General features: G+C 51.7%; 1 protein-coding gene across 3 annotated transcripts in view; it reads left to right on the forward strand.

The window, feature by feature from the left end:
* Window positions 1–9,823, forward strand: part of TLN2 (talin 2) — a 412,810-nt gene extending 402,987 nt beyond the window's left edge. For all 3 annotated transcript variants that reach the window (XM_037054035.1, XM_037054036.1, XM_037054037.1), the window contains 4 exons: window positions 1,087–1,149; window positions 1,242–1,424; window positions 4,226–4,351; window positions 5,873–9,823. In XM_037054035.1, the coding sequence (XP_036909930.1) occupies window positions 1,087–1,149; window positions 1,242–1,424; window positions 4,226–4,351; window positions 5,873–6,001 (501 nt within the window). In that variant the 3' untranslated portion in view covers window positions 6,002–9,823. The remainder of the gene's footprint in view (window positions 1–1,086; window positions 1,150–1,241; window positions 1,425–4,225; window positions 4,352–5,872) is intronic.
* Window positions 9,824–20,643: the final 10,820 nt, after the last annotated feature.

Raw genomic sequence — 20,643 nt, forward strand, 5'->3', positions numbered from 1 at the left:
CTAAGCTTATATGCAGGACCTTGGGGTTTACCTGACTCTCACAAAGCCCTGATGTGATTCCTGTCATTGCTGACAGACCCTCAGTTTCATATTCAAATAGAGAGAGTCTTCATCTGCCCTGGCTGGTATGGCTCGGTTGGTTGGAGCGTCATCCTGTGATTGAAGAGTTGCAGATTCGATTCCTGGTTAGAGCACATACCTAGGTTGCGAGTTCAGTCCCCAGTCTGGGCACGTACGATCTCTGATCCAGGCACATACAGGAGGCAACCGATCGATGTTTCTGCCTCTCATGGATGTTTTTCTGTCTCCCTTCCTCTCTCTCTAAAAGCAATGAAAAAATGTCCTCAGGTAAGGATAAAAAATAGTGATAAAAATGATTTTTGAAACAGAGAGTCATGTATTACCTCTCTCGCAGCCCCCACAAGTATAAAGGTATTTCCTCTCATAGACACTCCCTCTACATCTGGACAGAAAATATTTTACTCGTTGCCATAATTTCTAAATAGAAACAGAGATCATCTTATTTCCAGTCTCTTCATTCTCCTCCCACCCCAACGAAACAGTCTGTGTTTCCTTAAGGTTCTGCATTTAATTGTTCTAAAGGAATGTACTGCCCATTTTTGCATCATCTGCCAGATAATCACAGCGTGCCTGCAGGCTCTGTGATTGGGAGAGATTTAAGTTCCCCTTGGCCCTTGAAAGAAGAGGCCTCACAGGCTCCTGTGTTTGAAGTGGAGAAAGGTCGGCAAAGGAAGTGAGCCTGTAAAGACAGCCCTGATCTATAATTCCTGAGCCATTTCCCAGAAACACAATACCTGGCAACTAAACAGGCCACTGGGGGCCTTGCAGAGGGTCTCCTTGTGGCCCAAGCAGAAACCAGCCAGTGTGTTAGTGTGAGGGGCCAGGGCCTGCCCTTGTGGGAAAGGGTGCTGTGTTCTCATGCTGGTGCTGATGGTGGGAATTCCTGTTGGTGCCTCTGGTCTGAGTCTTCCTCCCTCTGGTGCCAGGCAGTATAGGGTCTGGGGGGCTGCACGTTGCCCTAAGCCTCCCAGCTCTCACTGCCAATTTCTAACCTCCATCCCCTAGGTGGGCTCCATCCCCGCCAACGCTGCAGATGACGGACAGTGGTCACAGGGGCTGATTTCTGCCGTGAGTCACCTTCTCTTTCTTCCCCATTTGCTTTTGGGACTCCCCCGGGGGAGGTTTGGGCCTTGGGTCACTTCTCCGTTGACTGTCCCCAGGCCCGCATGGTGGCAGCTGCGACCAGCAGTCTCTGTGAGGCGGCCAACGCCTCCGTTCAGGGACATGCCAGTGAGGAAAAGCTCATCTCATCGGCCAAGCAGGTCGCTGCTTCCACAGCCCAGCTGCTCGTGGCCTGCAAAGTGAAGGCCGACCAGGATTCAGAGGCCATGAGGCGGCTACAGGTAATGGTCACTGATGCTGGTGGGAAAATACTCCTGTTGGAGCGGGTAAGTGTCGCCAGAGGGGACAGTCTCGCTTGCTTGGCATGATCCACCAGGCCTTCCATCAGCCAGCCGTGTGCCACGCTCCTCATTATCTACCATGTGCGACCATGCCTGCTGTGCCCTACGGCCCCGCCAAACCGGCATTCTCCTGGGAGCCTCCTGGTCTCATGCCTCAGGGCCCTTCTCCCCGCCCAGCAGCAGGGGGAACTCCTAGTTGTCCTTCTCCAGTCAACTCCAAAGTCACCTGCTCTAGGAATCCCTTCCTGACCCCCAGGCCTCAGGCAGCCAGTCCCGCCTCTGTCCTGCCAGAACCCCCAGCCACTCTCGTGGCTCCCAGTCCCTGGTCCGCCACGTTTACCTTTACATCTGCCCTCGACAAGGCGCGCAGCTCCTTGGGCTCAGGCACCAGGTCTCCGTCTTTGTGCTGCTCACCCCACAGGCAGCACGTGGGTCGGTGGAGGCGCCCATTCGCTGCTTGCTGGGGAAGGCAGGGAGAGGACCGAGCGTTTATCCAAGCCCGTTGCTAAGGTTTCCCAGAGCCCAGAGAGCATGCTTGTGAGGGTGACCATAGAGTCCTTCCCACAACATATGTTTTCCTAATGGTTCTAGTTGTCCCATATTTCAAACGCAGTGAAAGAAAGGTCAGGATGAGAGAGTCACGTAGCCTCAACACTGTCGCATGTCAAACATTATCATTTTTCTCTTCCTGTGTTTATCTGTGTACAAAATGACTCTGTCTGGTTGTAATCATAGCAAGAGACATTCTGCTTTTCTTCACTTAACATTTTATCATGCGTTTCTTTTTCCTTGAAGGAAGTCCTCATAATTTCTCTATGCAAAGCTAACTGGTCCATTCTTCACGAGTCTCATTTTTAATGACTGCATGATATTGCATCAACCAATTATGACTCAATTTCCCTGTGCTTTGAACATTTTGTTTCCAATTTCCTAGATTTTTATTGTGTGTTAAAATGCAGATTATGTGCTAAAATGTATTTCTATAAGTCATGAGTAACTTCATAGATGGCAGAATTGTTCGAACAGTTCCCCCGAAGCTCAGAACTTGCGTGTTGTTTTGGAAGTCCTAAAGCACGTTGCTGCTGCCCGGTCCTCCTGAGGGTCTCAGACGCACCTCCCTCACCGTCGTCTGCCACCTGGGATAAGCCCAGGGGGTAGGTGGGGAGCTGCACGTTTACGAGCGTGTGGTTCTTGGGTTTGAGGAACACTTTTGAGAAAAACATCCCAAGTTAGAAGACTGGGGTTCAAGTCCTGCCTCTGCTATGGATTAAGTATATGATCTTATGCAAATCTCCCAGAATTTTCTAGGCCCTAGTTTGCTTCATCTGTAAAATGGGGGTGAGATGCCTGCACTGGCTCTCGTGAGGGTCAGGGCACGTAAGTCTCGGGTGTCACACAGCACCACTCTCACGGTCACTGTTGCTGATGTGTGTGGCTGCTGTAATGTCATGTCTGACTTACTTCCGGTGACCCAGGGGTTTTCTGGAGCTAGATGGGTCTATTCAAACCCCAGCTCTGCGACTTACCAGCTCCAGGGTCTCAGTCAAGTTACTTCACCTCAGTTTCCGTGTCAGAAAGGTGGACTGATGAGCTCTGACCTCAGGAAGCTATTATGAGAATAAGCACATAGTGACTACTTGTCAGAGATTAATTGGCTTCCCCTTCCCTCGTGGGCAAGCCCTCGTAGTCCCTATTTGTCACAATAGCTCACAGCTGGGTGAGCCAGTTAACTTTGAATGAGAAAATGCTCAAGTTTCTGAGGTTTAACCCCCAAGCACAAATCCTTGACTCTGAGCATGCTGGGCAAGGAATCAGGAGGTACAACAAAGCCTGGACCATCACTAGAAGATAATCTCAAACCTCAGGTGGCAGAAGACAAGGCCCCAGGGCCATGCTTCCCGAGCATTAAGAGGGAGCCAGTGCCGACTGTAGCTCTTACTGAAGACCCAGACCACACCCTGAAAAGCTCTTCTTTGCCTGTCCCTAGCAGTTGCCCAGTCTGCAGTGGGTGGCGTAAAGCCCAGCCCTGACTCCAAAGCACATCTGCAAAGGCCTTACTACTGCGGGGCTCTCAGCCCTTTCGTGCAGGGGTCGGTAGTGCTGTCATGTCCCTATGTTTGACCAAAAATCATTCAGAGAGCACCAGCCCCGGGCAGCCACTGTGCCAGGTGCTGGGGATGCAAAGATTCGAGTCACGGCCCCTGTCTTCAAGTCGCTCACTGTCCAGGAGGGAGAAAGGCAACCACAGTGTGGTGGGGGCTACAGAGAAGTCAGCACCAAGCGTGAAGGTGCATGGGGTGGGTGAGACTGAGGTGGACCGAGAAAGGGGTGCACAAGCCGAGCCCACAAGTATGGCTAAGCTGAATGGGGCAGGGGAGGCGGTTTTCTGGACCAAGGAGGCAGCCCTGAGTGCTTCCGTTAACACACATGTCACAGAGCTGCGATCATTTATGTACTTAATTGCAACCCCCCTCAAAAGTGCATGTTCCTTGGGGGCCAGAGACTGGATCTCATTCATCTGTGAGTGAACTAAGACTAGGTAGGTGCCATTGTCGGTAGAGTCAGTGGGTGGATGGATGGACAGATGGACAGACAGATGCGTACTAACTAGAGAGAACTTCTGCATTATAATTGATAAAGAAATAGATTCATAGTCTCATAAACTGTACTTTCATGTCTGTTCTTGCCAGATCCACATGGCTGTTTCTAATGGTGTGATGTGTGTCTTATTGCCTCTCCAGGCGGCAGGAAATGCTGTGAAAAGAGCCTCAGACAATCTTGTCCGTGCAGCCCAGAAGGCAGCCTTTGGCAAAGCTGATGATGACGATGTAGTAGTGAAGACAAAATTTGTGGGGGGCATCGCTCAGGTGTGTGATTAAATCCATGTGTGCTCTCATGATGGGCACCGTGTTATAGCAGCTACTTCAACAAAGCGGAAGTTTATTTCTCCCGCGTGATAGACTGGATATAAGTAGTCAAGGAGTGGTGTGGTGGTTCTTCCGTTTCTGCAACCCAGACTTTATCTCCCTATTGCTAAATCCTCCCCGAGACATCGCTCTTGGCCACTTCGTCCAAGATAGCTCAGTAACCACCTGGGCTTTCCAGCCTGCAAGAATAGATAAAGAGAGGGGCTGGCACAGCCCAGAAGTTGCGTACATCACTTCCTCTTATGTGCCATCCGTCAGCGTTTAGTCATATGGCCAACCTTGCTGTAAAGGAGGCTGGGAAATGCAGTATTCTTAGTAGTCACGTGCCTAGCTAAAAATTAGGGATTCTATTATAAAAGAAGGAGAAGAGAAATCGAAGACAGTGCTATTACATAAATAGAGTTATGCATTTGGAGCTGCTACCCACTCAAGATATTTGGCTCAAAAGACAGCATGAGTGATGGCCCCTGCCCAGAACTTTTAGGAGAGTAGGTGGGGTCATCAGAGAGTAGCCTGATGATGCAGGGTTGCATTCAAGTGCTTACGAATGAGGAAGAAATGGCAGGAAATCAGGTTTGCAGGTTAAGGCGTGTGTTGATGTAAATCCATTGTACGAGATTGGTTTTCTTAGAGTACCAAGAGCACCGAGACCCTGTCCCTCATTCCTCAGTTAGTCATTCCGTGCCTTCCTTAGTTCTTCCCAAACCACTCCCTCCATTGGAAATACACTGGGTTCACTTTCACCAGGTTCTGTATCCTGGTACACGAGTCCCATGAGAAGTCCCATGAAGAAGGGTCCCTGATCAAACACGGCTGTGAAATACTGCACTCCACCCCCACCTCAGAGTATCCCAGGATCGCTGGCCACGGAAAGGCTCTAAAAAGGCCTACAGGAAAGAAATCTATTCAGCTTTCTTGAATACAAACTTACCTTTTTCATATAAGACCTATGACTAATATCCCTCACACCTTAGAAGCATGAAATAAATATGTGAGCGGCATCTAGTCGTTGATGACTCCAGCTTTGGCTTCAGGAATGTCTGGGCCAGGTCCTGCCCCACTAGCTGGGATCTGCAGGGAAGTGGACTCTCTCTCAGCTTCAGTTCCTCACTGGAAAAACAGGCCTCTCACTGGGGCACACCTCATGGCACTGCCAAGAAGGTGATGGGTCATGCCACATAACGTCTTCCACCAGAGCTATGTGCGTAGTAGGGACGACACAGATGTTTGCTATTAAGTCAGTGGCCAGAAGTCAGCTTCTTTTCTTGGGTCAACCGGGTCATCGACCTCAAAATTGGAACTGCAGCCCAGAGGCTGGTCCCCAGAGTGAATCCTTATTCCTGGTGCTCTGCTGTGCCCGCCTGTCACAGGCGCTCTGGGAGCTCCCAAGGCAAGCGCTGGAGGGGGAGGGCAGTTTCCCAGAAAGTTTTAGATCCATCCTGCTCATTGCTTTCCTTCCAGATTATCGCTGCCCAGGAGGAGATGCTAAAGAAAGAACGCGAACTGGAAGAAGCAAGGAAAAAGCTGGCCCAGATCCGCCAACAGCAGTATAAGTTCCTACCCACGGAGCTGAGGGAGGACGAAGGCTAAGGCCAGAGCCAAGACGGCGAGCCCGAGGGGACGGCTCTTCCAGAACTGGACAGACAGTGTTCCTGAGAGGCTGGACGCTTCCCCGGAAGCTGCCTGCTTGCCCCCCGGGGCCAGCCCAGGGCCCCGAGAGCTCATTCTCACGCCTCCGTCTCGTCGGGCACCGGCTGCATGATCTTGACGTCACACGGTACAGTGTCTCCCCCCACAGCTCCTCCGCCACCTCCCCTCGTGCCTCACCCGATCTCAGGAGAGAGGGGTGCACATTTCGTGGACTGTTACCAAAAAAGGGAAGTCAGTATTATGTCGTCCCCAGACACCTACGCTTTCTGTTGGTCCTTCTCCGGGCCTGCTCCCGGGCCTTCTGTGAAATTGTAACAGGAAAAAACTGATGGCTCGAGGAAGTCATTGATGCCATAGGTATTTGAAGATACCCTTCGCCCTCTCGGAAGAAGGTGAAGTTGGAGTTGAGCACGGCCGATAAGAGACGGAAACGCAAACCGGTGCAGACTCCAGGAGGGTGGCCAGGGCCGTCCTCCTGCGTTTCAAGCGCTGGCTCGCCCAGAGGGTGACGAATTCCTGCTCCTGTTTGCACGCCTTCTTGCCTCAGTGTGTAAGCTCCTTGTACAATCTAGACCCATCTTGTATTCTGTGGCCCAGAAAAATCGAATGATTTTTTTTTTTCCTCCGTAATCCAAAGGGCAGAGGTATGGGGTGACTGTCAGGGCTTGGTGAGGAGGGGCTGTAATAAAACGTGTGGGCTCCTTACCCTGCATAGGCTGTTTCAGTTCGTGCAAATGCATTCACACAAACCCATGTTCCGCAGATGACAGGCAGTGCAGCGTCCCCCTTCTTGGCATCCAAGGCAGGGAGGATTCAGCTGAAATAAAGCAATTCCTGGGTGACTCCGTCCACCAAGTCCCACAGTGGCCCCTCGGTCCTTAAAGTGGTCAGAATCTAGAATTGGGAGGCGTCTGTTTACAAGTCTATCCCCTTTCCTCCCTCCCAAGATGGATGTTTTTCCTATGTCTTGATGTTTTCTGAGATCTAGGTGCATCCTAAAGTCAGTATGAACCTTAACAAGGTAGTTTTCTTTACTGCGTCTTATAAGTGAAGATACGTGCTATCCTAAGAGTCCATCGTCCCAGATGTCACTCTTCCAGAATTGTATGGTTCTCTCCTCCCTCTTTTTTCAGAGCCCCTCTTTGAAGGGTATTGAAAGGCCTCGATTTTACCTTTGATCTGAGCCTTGACTCCCGACAGAGCCTAATCCCAGGTAGCAAGTATCTTTGAGAGAATTCATGGAGGAAAAATGGGAATGAGGGTGCGTGGGTTTCAAGGCTGTTGCCGTGGAAGGCAGCCATTCTCCGCTTCTCTGCAGTAATGTGGCATCTCATCTCCCACCCCGTCCACAGTGTAGTTTCCAGTTTCCACCCAGGGGAACCGCGGATGCTTTGGTCTTCAAAAGGTGTCACTGTTAGACCTTGCCAACAGCCTTGCTCTAGCAGATTCTATCCCGTGTCATGGCTTTAAAATATAATTAAACTTTGACAGTTTCCCATATCTGTGAAAGACTTGGAAGTGCTGCACATAAGAGTTTTTTGTCCAGTCCAAACAAGTACAAAGCTATAGGAAATACATGTGTCGATACAAAGCAGGTAGAGAGAGCGTGCAGGGAGGTGGGGGGCGGAGGCACCACCTCTGAAGAGGAGGTGGGTTGGCGGAGCCCTGGCCTCTCAGGGACGCTTCCACGTTTTCACTCACCCTTTTTGAGTGTGTCTAGGACACTCTGCCCTGGGCTAGGGCCCTGCGGACTGCGGTTCTCCCCTGAGACACTGCACACAGGCACGGGTGCTTTCTGAGACTTAAGGACCAGACCCGAAGGCTCACAGTCAAGCCAGATTAGCACCCTCGTATCACAGGACTCTGAGGCACCCCTCCATGGCCTGTCCTTGCCCCCTTTTCTTCCAGGCTGTGCAGTTGCTTCTCTTCCCTTCTACCTGTCCCCCATCACATCCCAGCATCCCAGGAGCCAGGCAGTGACAAGCAGTGAGCTCTCTGTCCCTGCGTCAGAGTCATTAAAAACCTCCAGCGGCGAGTCAAGTGGGGAGATCTGTCCTTTACAATGACATAGGACAGGCCTAGAGCCAAGTTCACTTTTGTAGGACCCATACAAATATCCCCCTGTCTGGAGTATTCGGCTGAGACACCTGTGTGGTGCTTTTTCCTCTGTCCCTCCCTCGTCCACCTGCATATGTGCTGTGGCTGGCCTGTGGCTTGTCTTCCCTGGTTTCATGAGTGGTGGAAAGGCTGTGCTTTGGGTGTTATTTAATAGGTGCTACAACAGGTGTCTCCGGGGCATTGAAGAGGGGCTTCTGGTTCTTCTTCAAAGGGAAATAACACAGATATGAGTTGCACTGTGGGTGTGAGTTTTCATTGCAGACAGTCTAACAAAAGGATGGTTTCAGGGTGAACCAGTCCCAGGTCTGGAGCATGGGGCGTATCAGTGTGGGGAGTGTCCCAGCTGGGGAGCTAGCACTGGGCTTTGCAGCCTCAGGCTGATCCTTAGACCCAGAAATTGCTGTCTCTGAACGTCAAAAGAGGAACCTGACCTGGACTTAAGAACAGTGATTTGGGAGTTTGGATTTTGTTGATTCTGCTTTTCAAAAGACTGCTAAAGCCACATCCAGTTAAACAGCCCTATTGAAACTCTGCCCATGTCCAGTCTGATGTGGCCCTGGTGGTCCATGCAGGCAGGCACCTAGGGTCCTGGGCAGCCCTCCAGTCAGGTGTCATGGGCCCATCTGCCCACATGCGTCCTCGAGGGGTGAGTGCCAGAGCACCTGCGAGAGCACAGAAACTCCTTTGGGGCTTCTCCTAGGCTTCCTCCCCTGCTTGTTTTCTGGGGGGTTTTATCAATCAGTGAGTTTATGAGCAACCAAAGCCTATTTCTAACTTATCAATATATAAAAACCCAAATGCACCCATCCCCAAGAGAGTGGACACTGCCGCTGCCAGAGTGACCCCAAGGCCATGACACACGAGAGCCAGGCAGCTGGGCAGTGGTGAGCAAGCCGTGGCCTCCGCTCCTGGGGGACTTGGCAGCGAGCCCCGAGTCACCCCCAGCTCTGAGTTCTGGGCTTTGGCGGGGCCTCTGGAGACTCTGCCCGAAGACCCCAGCGCAGACAGACTGCCGGCCTGTTCAGCTCTCAGACTCCTGGAGGAAGCAGCCCCTCCGCTGACCACGGCAAGGGCTGCGAGCCTTAGGAAAGCCAAGGAATTGGCAGGAAACGTTCACTTTGGGCTGAAGCAGTAGGTTCAGAAACCCAAATCCTGACAGCTGTGCCAGGGGCTCAGGTCACCTCCCAGGGCAGGTGGCCCCGGGGAAAGGTGTCTTTCCTTCCAGGGTCTCCAAGTATCAGGTTTAAAAGTCCCCGAGACAACTGCTCCGCCTTCCTGAGCACCTGCCTGGGCACGTTATGTTTATGGTCATCAGGAACAGCCATGTGACAGAGCTTCTGTTGGCTGCTTGAAAAAAACAAAGCACCTTTTTTTCCTGTAAAAGAGGTTTGAATCATTGGCTGTCCTCTGAGCCCACCTCCCAGCCCTCCAGCTAGTGTCCACGTGTGAGTCAGCCCCCAACCCCCCAGGTCTCCTGGTTCCGGGAGGCTTCGTCCTGCTCAGCCACCTTCTCCCCAAGCTGCAAAGTCCAGAAGCAAACAGGAACGGTAACCTCTGCTGCGTGTCATAATGTCTTTACTCTGTTGATCTGGTCACATAAATTATTTTTTTTATTCACCAGAAATAAACTTTTAAAGGAATGAACCTGTGTGGAAGTCTGATGGGGATGGGAGAAAGGTGGGAGGGAGACAGAGAACGCCTTTTTCTCACTCGAGAGAAATTCTACCTTGAGTGCCAGCACCGTGGTTAGCAGATGTGTGTTAGAGGCGGGGAGTGGAGGGGGGTGGTGTGTGTGAACCACAGAGGCAGGGCCAAGGGTGCCTCTGAATTCTATGCAGCTCTGCTGACTCCAGCGGAATTCCCAAGGAGAAATAGAGCAGAAGGAGGAAGATGCAATGATTTTCCTTTGAAAGTAGCTGGGGCCCTGTGGCTGGTGGGCGTTACCTAGCTGGAAGGCTACACAGCTAAAGATAGAGCACATCTGTGCCTCTCCAAACACTGTGGGGCCCAACCCTGGGAGGTGAGCTCGCCTCCCACAGCCGAGCTGGAAACGCAGCCTCCCCGGACCAGAGCAGCCCTCCTCCCTGCAGCGAGGGTCTGCCTACGGCTTGGCCGGAGTCCTTCTCTGGGAGAACCCGGACTCAGAAAAATGAGAGGCATTCCTAATCAGCAAGGGGGTGAGGAAGAATCACCGTAGCAACAGGGATATGTCTAAATGCTAAGAGGAGTGTGTCCCCTAACAAAACGGTGACTGGGGATGTCTAAGCCCTTGGAAGTGTTTTTTCTCTCTTTTGACTTCTCTAGAACAGGAGGGAATTGACTACCACCTACATGAATGCGGATGGGAGTCTGGGGTGAAGTCCAGGATGGAGGGAAGTGTCAATGTAAGAAACATTCAAACATGTAGAGAATTTTTTTAAATGTGTTTGAGTCAAATAAACTGGGAGGCCAAATGTCAACGAATTGAGAAAACACTCTGGAAATGGAAGTTTTGCACCTTAGCGTATACATTACAATCAAAAGGGAAGGCATAAGTGGGTTACGTGAAGTCCATTGGTGAGAGATTAGAGAGATAAGAGAAAGCAAAGGGGCCGGGCAGGGAGCAGTGGGAGCCCCTGGGATTGGATGAGAAGTACAATTACAGACACATACGCTTACACAGGTGGGTGCAGGATCATTAACGGCAGTTAACATGGTAATAACCAGAGGGGTCTGTGCTTCCAGGGGTCCAAAGGCATGTCACCATTACTTTGACGTTCCAAAGGTGTGTCATCGCAGGTACAAAAAGACACTATGTTTAATTAAGGTAAAGGCTGGCTTTTGTCAGGAAGATCTGAGCCTAGGACTTGACTGCCTGCCATAAACAGCTTTTAGCTGATGTTTTAATTTCAGGCCATCCTTTGTGGTTACCCTAGGTCTCCCAGTTTACAAGGCCATCTCAAAGGCCTCTTCTGAGCTTGGCAGGCTTGGCAGGCAGCCCCTTGTCTTCCACAGAGGGGAGCTAACAGTTGTGGGGAAGGCACAGAGGGGCAAGCCAAGACTCAGCGGTGGGGGGGGGGGGGGGGGGNGTGGGGGGGGGGGGCGGTAGCGGAGGCTGTCTGCAGGACCGCATTCAGACCCTCTCTGCTGCAGAATCAGGCGGACTTCCGGTCGGAGGCCTTACCGAGGGTCCCATCACCTNAGCTGGAAACGCAGCCTCCCCGGACCAGAGCAGCCCTCCTCCCTGCAGCGAGGGTCTGCCGACGGCTTGGCCGGAGTCCTTCTCTGGGAGAACCCGGACTCAGAAAAATGAGAGGCATTCCTAATCAGCAAGGGGGTGAGGAAGAATCACCGTAGCAACAGGGATATGTCTAAACGCTAAGAGGAGTGTGTCCCCTAACAAAACGGTGACTGGGGATGTCTAAGCCCTTGGAAGTGTTTTTTCTCTCTTTTGACTTCTCTAGAACAGGAGGGAATTGACTACCACCTACATGAATGCGGATGGGAGTCTGGGGTGAAGTCCAGGATGGAGGGAAGTGTCAATGTAAGAAACATTCAAACATGTAGAGAATTTTTTTAAATGTGTTTGAGTCAAATAAACTGGGAAGCCAAATGTCAACGAATTGAGAAAACACTCTGGAAATGGAAGTTTTGCACCTTAGCGTAAACATTACAATCAAAAGGGAAGGCATAAGTGGGTTACGTGAAGTCCATTGGTGAGAGATTAGAGAGATAAGAGAAAGCAACGGGGCCGGGCGGGGAGCAGTGGGAGCCCCTGGGATTGGATGAGAAGTACAGTTACAGACACATACGCTTACACAGGTGGGTGCAAGATCATTAACGGCAGTTAACATGGTAATAACCAGAGGGGTCTGTGCTTCCAGGGGTCCAAAGGCATGTCACCATTACTTTGATGTTCCAAAGGTGTGTCATCGCAGGTACAAAAAGACACTATGTTCAATTAAGGTAAAGGCTGGCTTTTGTCAGGAAGATCTGAGCCTAGGACTTGACTGCCTGCCATAAACAGCTTTTAGCTGATGTTTTAATTTCAGACCATCCTTTGTGGTTACCCTAGGTCTCCCAGTTTACAAGGCCATCTCAAAGGCCTCCTCTGAGCTTGGCAGGCTTGGCAGGCGGCCCCTTGTCTTCCGCAGAGGGGAGCTAACAGTTGTGGGGAAGGCACAGAGGGGCAAGCCAAGACTCAGCGGGGGGGGGGGGGGGGCGGCGGTAGCGGAGGCTGTCTGCAGGACCGCATTCAGACCCTCTCTGCTGCAGAATCAGGCGGACTTCCGGTCGGAGGCCTTACTGAGGGTCCCATCACCTACTGCGTGGAGGACACTGAGGGCACTGTCTTATTCCTGGATAAGGGCACAGTCTCCAGAGAACAAACTCGTGCCAGGGTCGTGGGAGAGAAGGGCAGGGCCCTGGAGTTGGGAAGGGCTTATGGCCTAAGTCCTAATGAAGAGGCGTTTTCCGGACAGAGAAGAGGTGGGGGGACAGCAGTCTGGGCAGTGGGAACCACACATGCAGAGACCTGGATTTAAGAAGGGCTGCAATGCTCAGGGGAACAGGGAGCAATACGGCTGTGGCAGGGCTTCTGGCTTGGGGCATGTGGCATGGAGAGGAGGGTGGCCAGGGCATGTTACCAGAGGGACCGTCATTCTGCTGGTGGACCTGAAGAGAGACTTCGTCCTGGGATAACTCCAGTCAAAGTGTGGACATGCACTAACAGAGGTCAGCAGCTCAGGAGTGAGTTAGGTCCCACACCCTTGTGCAAGGCAAATTTAGAGTGAGGAGAGAGTATGTGAGCTGAGCCACGCAGCCCCTTGGTTGGGAGATACACAGCCTGGTTGGGGTATGGGGGTGGGGTGTGGACGTTTCATCCTGGACAGCCAACACTCACTGCACTCCTTCCACAAGCCAGGCACAGACCTTTGTTACTGCCATTAAGGCTCCACCACAACGTGTAATGCATCTTATTGACATGTGAGCAATCTTATTACTCTCGTTTCATAGATGACAAGGCTGAAGCACAGAGTGGTTGGGTGACGTGCCCAGGACCACACAGCAAGCAGAGCTGGGATCTTCCAACCACTGTGTCAAGATCACAAAGCCGATGAGTGACGAAGCAGAGACTCAGACTCCAGTTTGTTTCCAAAGCTCATGTTTTTAACCAACAGTCTGTCAAGCTCCTCTTCACCAGGGGCCGCATCAGCCTCGTGGTTGCCTTCAAAGGGCCAAATGTAATTTTAGGACTGTATAAATGTAACTACTCCTTAACAATTAAGCGAGAGCTCGGCGCTGTTGCCAAATAGAAACAAGGTGGAGGAGCTGGATTCGGCCCGTGGGCCTTGTGTTCACCACCTGTGGTGTATGGAGGGCCTGTCTGAGCCTGGGAGATGTAGGAGGAGGACCTCAGAGCACACGGAACCACATGTGCCTTTCCAGAGCCTGGAACATGGCAGAGCCTGGGACCGGCTAGAGGCAGTCCGGGACAAGGAGAACCGAGGGCTGCAGGAGAGGATGGCACGTAGCCATGAGGCGGGGAGAAGGGGGCTTCCTGAGGGTCACTGAATGAGCACCCAGCTAATGAACTGGGGGAATGGGCTTCTTCTATAACAGGCAGGTTACAGAGAGCCTGGCTTGGCTTTATTCTCACTTGGGTGTCTCCAAAACCCTGGTTTACGTTCTTTTTCTTTCTACCCTGAGTCTAAAACACCAGTGCTCAAGAGTAACTGGTGGTTCAGACATTCAATGTGTGTTTTTGAGCGTTCTCCACCCTGCACAGAACATGCTCGTAGCCTTCTGCTGCTTGAACTTCCCAAAGTGAGAGGCTGTCCCCGCCCCTGGGGTCAGAAATGCCTTGGCCCCTGGGCGGCAGTAACAGGCTCCAGCATCTGGGGCCTTATTAGGAGCTTTCAGGCTGCTGGGGTCTCTTTCTCTCTCTTTTTCTCCCCACCCCACCCCACCTTCCTGGTTTAGTTTTACAAAGAGCTTCAATTCAGTTAAGCCCAGAATTGAGTGTGGAAGAAATGCTTTCTGGGCTCAGCAGAAGGCCGGCCACATTCCAGTTGCGGCCGGAGTGAGAAGGGGCCCTGAGCCAGGCCCTCAGTCCTGTGGTCCCGGCACCCTGGTGTAGCAGGGGCATTCATGGAGCAGGAACGGCAAGGCAGGCTCTGTGTCATTGAGAGAAGATGCAAAGAGGGGAAAAGGCGGTCTGGCAAGGGAGGTGAGACTGGTGCAAGCTGCCCACTGGTGAGCCGGGAGGGTGTAGGGCGTCCGAGGAGGAGCAGCGACTGGGGCTGTTTTCCTGGGGAGGAGGCGGGCTAGAGTGGGCCTCCAAGGTCAGGAAGCAGCCTGGGGCTAGTGGGTGAGCAGGGAGAAGATCTGGGGCCTAGGCCTGCAGGCAGAAGGAGGAGGTAGAAAAGAGAGGACCATGAAGAGGTCTGAAACTGGAGGGACAAGCAATGACAGAGGCCACAGGGTGCTCTGTGGAATCAGAACTTCACCTGAAAGGAATAAGGGGACAGGGAGGCAGAGGACACCCCGCAAACCCTTCTTCACATTCTTCCTGCCTGCAAGTTCACCATCAGCTCACCTGATAGACAGTGCGTTTTGTCTGGGTACCAGGAAGCAACCTGACGGCCATGGTCTCGGGTTGTGTCCTGGGGGCACCCATGTTTGCTGATAGCTGGACCCTGAGGCTGCAACTTTGCCAGTGAGGGGCTGTTCCTGGCCCACCACCGGGAAGGAGGCCTTTGGACCGATGTGTGCTCCTTACTGTTAGGCAGCCTGGCTGGTTTTGACCACAGGGGGCAGCGTGGTTCCATGGGACACTAACCCATAGATCATGCCTGTTTTCCTCGAGGGAAAAGGGAAGCATTTCATGGGCAAATAAATTTAAGAATCACAGTATTCAAGTTAAACAAGTGTATACCTTAAGACAGCTCTCTGAGATGTCTTAGTGCCCATAAGATACCCGCATACATTGGGCATCTCCAAAAGGAGCACACAGCACACAGCGTCGCCCCGGTTTCTTTGGCCACAGGACACTTTTTTAACTCCAAGTGTACTATGAGGGACAAGTGTTCAAGGATCACACCTCGGAAAACCCTGTTCTAAAATCCTATTGGAATTGCCTGCCCCCCCCCACCCCACTACCCCGCACACACAGTACCCTCTGTCTCATATTACTAGGCAGGATTTCGTGGTCAGCAACCTCATCTCGGTGGTGGGTGGGGGTCACATCTTGTCACATGTAGCTTCTCCAGCGCCAAGCTGTGGATATATGAGAGACTGAAGCAAGATCGGTTGCCTGGGTGATACACTTCAGACCATGCAGTTTGCAGCCAGTGGGCATGGCCTGGGGATCCGCTGTTGTGAACTCCAGCTGCTCTGAACTTGTATAGGTAATAGTAATTATTATTATAATTGTCTCCCACACAGTTACCACACCACAACTGCCCCCTTCCTCCCTCCTTTCCCCCACCAGTGCCCCACTGCCCTGTGCCACACGGCAACACTATTGCTGAAATAGTTCCTCTGAAAATGGCATCACTAAGGGTTTCCTCCCTAACACAGCTGTGAGGAAACACAAGTTGATCTACATATCCTGAAACCACCTGGTAACACTCTCTTGTTCAGTAAAATCCAGAAGATGGGCTCCAGCTGGAATGGGGCTGTTACTAACACACTGAGAGGACCTTGGGGGCTGTGAGCTGGTCCCAGTAAATGGTGCCAATGGCCCAAACCCCGATGGCAGGAGCACGTCACCTGTGGAGAGAGGGGAAGGCTGGTGAATGAGGGGTTGCCTTAATTAACCTGTGTTTCTCCATTGTCTCCAAAGAGCACCTGCAATTCGACTCCCACATGCTTTTTCCTTCCCTATTCTTGCCTCATAGGACAACACAATGAAGGGAAAAGAACACACACCACCAGGGCTTTGAGTTCACACAGACGTGGGTTTGAGTAAGTCCTTCCATTTCCCAGTGGGGAGGAATGCACTGCATTTCACTCCTCCACGTCGGTTTCGTCCTCCCTTACAAAAAGGAAACAAATATTTTAGGGGAGTCGACTTCAAGGCCAGGGCAAGAGCGATTGGCCCAAGGACACCACCACCCCCTGCTGGTGATTGGTTCTGGAACAGCACACAGCCTGATCCAGCCAAGGAGCTGGGGGAGGGTCTGCTAGGGGTCCCAGCCTGTCTATCCCAGGGGAATGGGGAAGGAAGATGATCCTCTGACCCCAAGCAGAGCCAGCCTCCGGTGGAGCCTACCACAAGGAGGGCAGAGTGAAGAAGAATCCATATCTTTGGTGACACCTTTATTAGCTTGTCTAACTCGAATTCTTCCAGACTGTTAATCCGTAACCACTGCATTCACACCATGTGTAAGCCGGCCTGAGTTGGACGTGCTGCCAAAGCACGAACCCAACCCCAGATGGCACTCCCGTGGGGACAGGCCAGCAGGGATTTGGCCCCCTATTAGGTGCTCAGCAAAATTGTGCTTTTCCATTCCCTCACATCTACATGAAAGCAATCTGAAGAGTGTGGCTGAAGAAAACCCTATTTCATCCGCTCTCAAGAATCAAATCAAGTGCACTCCTGTGGGCCTACCGTGGTGCCCGACTCATAGTAGGTCTTCAGTAAACACTCAAATGACTCTTAACCTGCACCCCACCCTTAGAGCATGGTGTTAGTGATGCCCGGATTCCAGCGCGCAGCTTGCGAGATGGCGGTGGAGAATGAGAACAGACATACTTGCAGATAGCAGAGGCCTCGGGCCGTTTCCAGTCTCTGGGACCAGCATTTAAACTCAGGTCCTCCCCTGGTTCCTCCACCCTCCCACCCCACCCCCCATCTCCGCTCCTGGTCTCAGAGAGACATCTGCCTCTGGTAAAGCTAGAGACAGCTGTGGCCAATCACCTATAAAGCCAACCGTCCGGGAATGTCTGGTATGTAGAGTATGTGGTGTGGTGCGGGTTGGGTGTTTCTGCTCATCCCTTGGCAGGGAAAACCTCAACTATTTTGTCTGGAGGCATCCGCAGGAAGCTGAGGACCCCTGGGAGTGGAAGGGAGCAGGAGGGATGGGACAGTTCTCTCTTTTTGCCCCAGGGACAGTGTGGTACCAGCCCTGACTTTATGTATTTTGCTCAGGCTCTGGCTTTTTCCTCTGGCCCCCAAAAGAAGCGGAGTTGAGATAGAAGCAGCAGATGAGATGGAAGCAGGAAGGGAAAGACAGTCCCCTGGGCAGGGGACTCACTGACAGCTACATGGGGAAGAGGGCAGGGCCTTTGTGTGACAGACACATCAGTGTACTTCACCTTCAGGGTCTAGCTCCTCCGCTTTGTGCAGGGGACAGAACCCGGCCTGGGGCTCCTGAGACCTGGGTTCTAGTTCTGACTGGGTGATCTTGGCTACATTTCTTGACTTCTTAGAACTTCTTTGCTTTCGTGAGTAAACAGGCCTCCCGCCATAAGTCCAACTGGGTCTGAATGGCGGACATTCTCGATGTTTGACAGCTACCAATATTTTGAGCATTAATTATATACTAGGAGCTCTGCTAGGTAATTTTTAAGTATGGTCATTTGCTCCATCACAACTAACATTCATTAAATGCTTACAATATGTCCGTCAGTTTTAAGAACTTTATATTGACTCCATTAATCCTTACAACAATCCCACAAGGCAGATGCTCACCCCATCTTACAGATGAGGAAGTTGGGGTGTAATGAAATCAAATGCAGGGTCCAGCAGAAGCAGGGCCTGCTTGAGTGTGGTTGGTAGGGTAATGATATGGGTGTAATAATTTATGGGTTAAATTTGAACATTTCACCTAAAATTCTTGAGCATAAAAATGGGTGTTGGTGTTGGCCTGGCTGGTGTGGCTCAGTGGATTGAGTGCCAGACTGCGAACCAAAGAGTTGCCAGTTCAATTTCCAGTCAGGGCACATGCCTGGGTTGTGGGCCAGGTCCTCAGTGGGCGGATGCACGTGAGAGGCAACCACACCTGATGTTTCTCTCCCTTTCTTTCTCCCTCCCTTCCTCTCCTTCTAAAAATAAATAAATAAATAATCTTTTTAAGTGGGTGGTATTTGTGCCGAACCCTGTACGTTCCCCAAGTTCATACAGCTAGGAAACAGCAGATTCAAGAAATGAACCCAGGCAGCCTGGCTGAGAAGTCTGTGCTCAACCACTGTACTCTATCGTTGCACGTTAGTTGTATTTTAACAAATGGATATTGTCTCCATTGTATGGGCAATGGCACTGAGACTGAGAGCAGTTATACAGTTTGTACGAGCCACACAATGGCCACGCTTACACAACTTTTGAAAACAGTACAGTCAAGAGCCAAACCTAGGTGTGTCGTCCAGAAGCCCGGCCACATCAGTGGGCTGCTGCACTCAAATGGAGAAGACTTCCCCCCCAGGGCGGTCGCTGCAGCTTGGCGGACTGGATCGTGGAGATCTCCATTTGTAACCAGGTGGAGGGGGTCACAATATCATTCTCAAAGACCTGAAAATACAGCTCTCCTGCAAGATGTATAATGAGCATGTGGCAAAGGTTTATGTAACTCATTAGTGAAGGAAACAGCAGAATGGCAAGATTCATTTTTAACAGTAGAAAAATATTAACGATCACTGGAAGAGAAAGTTCTGGGATTGATAAACTGTTTACAAATCTGATTACCCTATAAGGCAGCAAGACTATAACCCTTGCGTTGTAATCTATTCTACCAGACAAAATCATGGCAGCTCTGCAAGAAAAGCACCGTTGGCGTCAGTGCCGGCCTCCTACAATTTCCCATCCACTTGGAACCACACGATGTCCCGGTCACTGGTAAATAGAAGGTCAAAAGAAAGGAATATATTGGTAGAAGACTAGCAAGTCTCCAGTGGGTCTGTTAGAGCATACTGCACACGGCCCTTCTTCTGCCCAGCTCCAAGCTGGGGATCCTCATTCTAAACACAGGGCACCAACGACGGCCCCAGGCTGTTGGAACCTAGAGGAGCATGGCACTTAGGATTAGGGGACCACCAGGGTCAAAGAGCGGCCCCCCCCATCCGTGTGCTGGTGCACATCTCTGTCCTCCCCCAGCCATAGTTTCACCACCTATAAAGACGATCTTCTTAAAATTAGGATAATGATACCCTCTCTTCAACTTCACCAGATTTTTGTGATGATCAAAGAAGAGTGGATGTAACAGGAGGTGGTCAGTCAGTGTTATGGCTATTGATTTAAGGGGGACCAGCCCCGGGCCCCAGCCCTGAGTGTTAAGGGGGCCGTTGATGAAAAGCTCTCAGCGCAGCAGGGTAAACTGCAGAGCCCTTAGCTCTCTGCGATGCTCTGGCAGACAGCAGTGCATCCAAACGGGCAGGTGCCATGGGCACGCCGAGGCAGCAAAACAAAGATTGCGGAAGGCTTTGAAGGCCTAGGGCACAGGAAGGATTCAGAGCTGCTGGGAAGGGTGTTGTTGCCAATGACGCTTTGGAGGAACACACTGACCCCGAGGCTTCTCGCAGGCCATGCCAGTGTGAGCTCAGAAGCACACACATGTCACAGGCTTAACCAGGGGTTGACAAATTTTTCCTGTAAAGGGCCAGATGGTAGACATTTCGGGCTTGGCAGGCCACGTATAGCATCTGTTGTTGCATATTCTTTGTTTTTATTTTTGTCTTTTACAACCTCTTAAAAATGTCAAGACCATTCTTGGCTCCCCAGCTGAACACAAATAAGCAGCTGGCTGAGTCTGGCCTGGGGGCATAGACTGCCAGCCTAGACATCACTGGCTTTGGAGTCTAACGATCTGCCCCTGAATCCCATCCTTCCTTTCCCAGCTGGGTGACCTTGAGCAAGCGTCCTTACCTTTCTGAGCCTGAGTGTCCTCGGGGAAGTTCTTTCATGACATACTTGCTGCTCTTCGACTAACTTGCCAAATACAAAAGAGTGTTTCTGAGGCTGACGCAACGTGGAAGGAGTATAGCATGAGGCACGTCAGCCATTGCTTGAGCCTAAACTGGTTTGCCGGCCCCCCGCCCCACAGCAAGGGATCACAAAAGGGTAACTTCAGTTCCATGACAATGGCCTAGAATCAGGCTGGGCAGTGTGACAACCCCAGTGTGTCTGGGGTGGGTCTTGAACACCTGCAGCCAAGATGCAAAAACCGTCCAAGGAGTGTCCCACCCTTGCAGGTGCAAGGTCCTCTGCTCCAGGTGATCTGAAGACTGTCATCCATGCAGATGGCACAGTGCCTCTGGTGGCCTAGTGTCCCCTGTGCCCACCTAAGCTTCAAAGCAGAGCCCCTGCCCCAGTCCACTAAGGGCAACACTTGTGCCTGAGGTACCAGGTTGGAAGACTGTTTCCGGTCAAAATCAGTAACCAGTGTGTTTCTGAGGATACCAGAAATGGTGGCAGTGGTGGTGGCCAGAGCCCTTGCTGTCACACTGCAGGAGAAGAAGATGGCATTTCTGAGCCAGGCTGACGTGGG

The sequence above is a fragment of the Sturnira hondurensis genome, unplaced genomic scaffold, assembly GCF_014824575.4.
Source record: "Sturnira hondurensis isolate 20B ecotype Veracruz unplaced genomic scaffold, ASM1482457v3 Scaffold0008196, whole genome shotgun sequence".
NCBI lineage: Eukaryota > Metazoa > Chordata > Mammalia > Chiroptera > Phyllostomidae > Sturnira > Sturnira hondurensis.